General features: G+C 29.0%; 1 protein-coding gene across 1 annotated transcript; it reads right to left on the reverse strand.

The window, feature by feature from the left end:
• Positions 1-1,587: 1,587 nt before the first annotated feature.
• On the reverse strand, positions 1,588-2,262 carry LOC107482136 (uncharacterized). Its single transcript, XM_016102538.1, has 2 exons — positions 2,230-2,262; positions 1,588-2,094 (listed from the first exon to the last, which is right to left on the reverse strand). The coding sequence occupies exons 1-2, from the start codon at positions 2,260-2,262 to the stop codon at positions 1,588-1,590; spliced, it is 540 nt and encodes a 179-aa protein (XP_015958024.1).
• Between the last annotated feature and the right edge of the window lie 314 nt (positions 2,263-2,576).

A 2,576-nucleotide genomic window follows, 5' to 3' on the forward strand; every position in this document is an offset into this window, starting at 1 on the left:
ACTATTTACGCGTGCAGTTAAGGTAAAAGATAATTATATTTATTAATATAGTGTTATGTAATTGGATACATGTGTAAAATAATTTTTTAGATCGTACATCAAAATTAAATAATAATTACTTTTGTAAAATAAATTAGTTTCTTTTCGTTTTCATCCAATTATATATATATATATATATATATTAGACAAATAAATGTCTAATAAATAGTATTATAAAATAGTTAAATTAAAAAAAATTATTATTAAATAAATTAGTCTCTTTTAAAATGACGAAAAAATTAATATGTCTTATAGAAATTATTTTTAAAAATTTTAATGAATAAAAAATTATTAAACAAAAATATCCAATATAAAATTTCATAAAAGTCGATTTAAATATTTATCCAATGATTATATACTTGTATACTTAGAAAGCAAGTATATATGACAATCTTTTCTTTTCTTTTATGTTCTGTCAAGATTTTTTTATCTTTTATTTCCTTTTTGGGTGAAAGGCTTGAAATTATTTTGGGCCTCGATGGTTACCACCTAACATAACCCCATTACGAGAAGATCTACATAGACATGCTAGGTTAATGTGTGTATGGGATGCGTCTGTGAGTGTGTTGTAAGGCCAAAAACACCACAAAGACATGCAGAAAGGAAGCCTGATCACAGTCCACAATAAACAACCGTCAAGGACAGCCTATTTCAAAAGAAAATTAAAAAACATAAAATCAAGAGTTGAGAGCTGGTTAGTGTTTTTTAAATATATGGATACAAACACAAATACACAAAAAATATATACTTAAAGATATACAAATTTTTATTCTATTTGATGATAATAAATAAGACACGCTAATATAAATTAAATATTAACTAACAAGATACCTGCGCGACGTGTGGACAATACATACGTAAATTAGAAGGACGTGAATATAAAGAATTATTAGTTATTTAACTGGTGTAAAAAAGAAATGACCATCTTTATTATTTTTAAAGTATTTATAAAATTTGAAGTAAATTGTAAGCATTTCAATAAAGAAAAAGGGAGACATGAAGAATATTAGACTATTCTAGTATTATTTGTATATGCAATGATAATATGAATAATAGCTTAAAGCATTTAAAATATAATTCCATCAAATTGATTGAGTAAGGTCTCACTTGTATTAAATATGAATATTGAAAAAATATTGTAATGGAAGAAATAATGGTTTGAACGTAGGATAAATAGTTGTGAGTTAATAAGTTATAGTTGCTAACAATTGCAAAGAAAAACTGTAAAAATATGAAAATGATATAAGATTGTAGTAATAAAGTTATAGATAAATAGTTAGGGTTGGATAAATGAAAATGAGTGCATAGAAGAATTATGTAATAATAAAAATATATCTGATGCTGAATGCATTGTCATATGTTTCTGAAGATTTCAAGGTAAACAACATTTTCTGTTTTATTTGTGTTTTCATCATGAGCAATTATAATTTTCAACTCCTTTTTATTTGTGACTTTCGAGATGGTAACATAAAATTGACCGTGAGCGAAGACATTTTTTTAATAGCAATCCCACGTGATTCAAGAATTGTCCTTGACTTTTGTTGATTGTCATTGCGTAAGATAGCAAAACGGGAAATTGTCTCCATTGGAATCTAAGAGTAGCTTGGCATCTGACGGTGTGAGTGTCATTATAGGAATAAATACCTTATTGACGGAGTCGTTGGAATTTAACAATTTTGCTTCAATAACTTTATCTACAAGTCTTGTAATTATCAACTTGGTACCATTGCAAAGGCCTGATGAGTGATCAATATTTCTAATAAGCATCACAGGACAACCAATCTTGAGCTTCAATTCATGATTTGGAACTCTCAAGCACTTAATTGTTGCTAAAAATTCTGGTGTGTGCATAGCTTGAATTTCATTGCTACCTCCTTTGAACAGACATTTGTTGGAACTAACATAGGTCTTGCATTCATTGCTGTTCATTGCAGTCATGTAATCATTTACCTCATCTACAACATAAATCGTAGGAGCTAAGACAGTGCGACATTTCAAGTTACTTTCGTTACACATGTCAGCAATGTAATCAGAATAGATTACTTCGATAATGACCTAAATAGGATCACTATAATCAGTGATAAGGAATTCAGGCGGTATGTTAATGCTATTGCAGCCATCACATGTTCTTTCAGATATTCCGTTGCCGACTTAAATTATCCATTCAACAAATTGCTTTAAACCTTCTACCTGACCATCTGTAATGGTAGATTGCAGTCGCATGTTTACAATGAGCTTTAATACTTCACAATGTTGCCATAGGTATGAAGAGTTTAAAGACACATTAACAATGTCATATCTTGTTCCTTTTGGGATCATAGGCAAAATTTGCCAAAAATTTCCGCCGAAAACAATTGTTTTACCTCCAACAGGAAGTGCTGGTTATGATCATCTTTGAATCTCATCAAATCCTTCAATTTCTTATCCAATGCCTCGAAACAAAATTTTCTCATCTTTGGAGCTTCGTCTGTTACAATTAATTATGCTAATGGACTTCCTTGCTTAATGTAGCAAGTAGAGAACTCATTTGGAGTTAA

This window comes from Arachis duranensis, chromosome 3 (assembly GCF_000817695.3).
Source record: "Arachis duranensis cultivar V14167 chromosome 3, aradu.V14167.gnm2.J7QH, whole genome shotgun sequence".
Taxonomy (NCBI): domain Eukaryota; kingdom Viridiplantae; phylum Streptophyta; class Magnoliopsida; order Fabales; family Fabaceae; genus Arachis; species Arachis duranensis.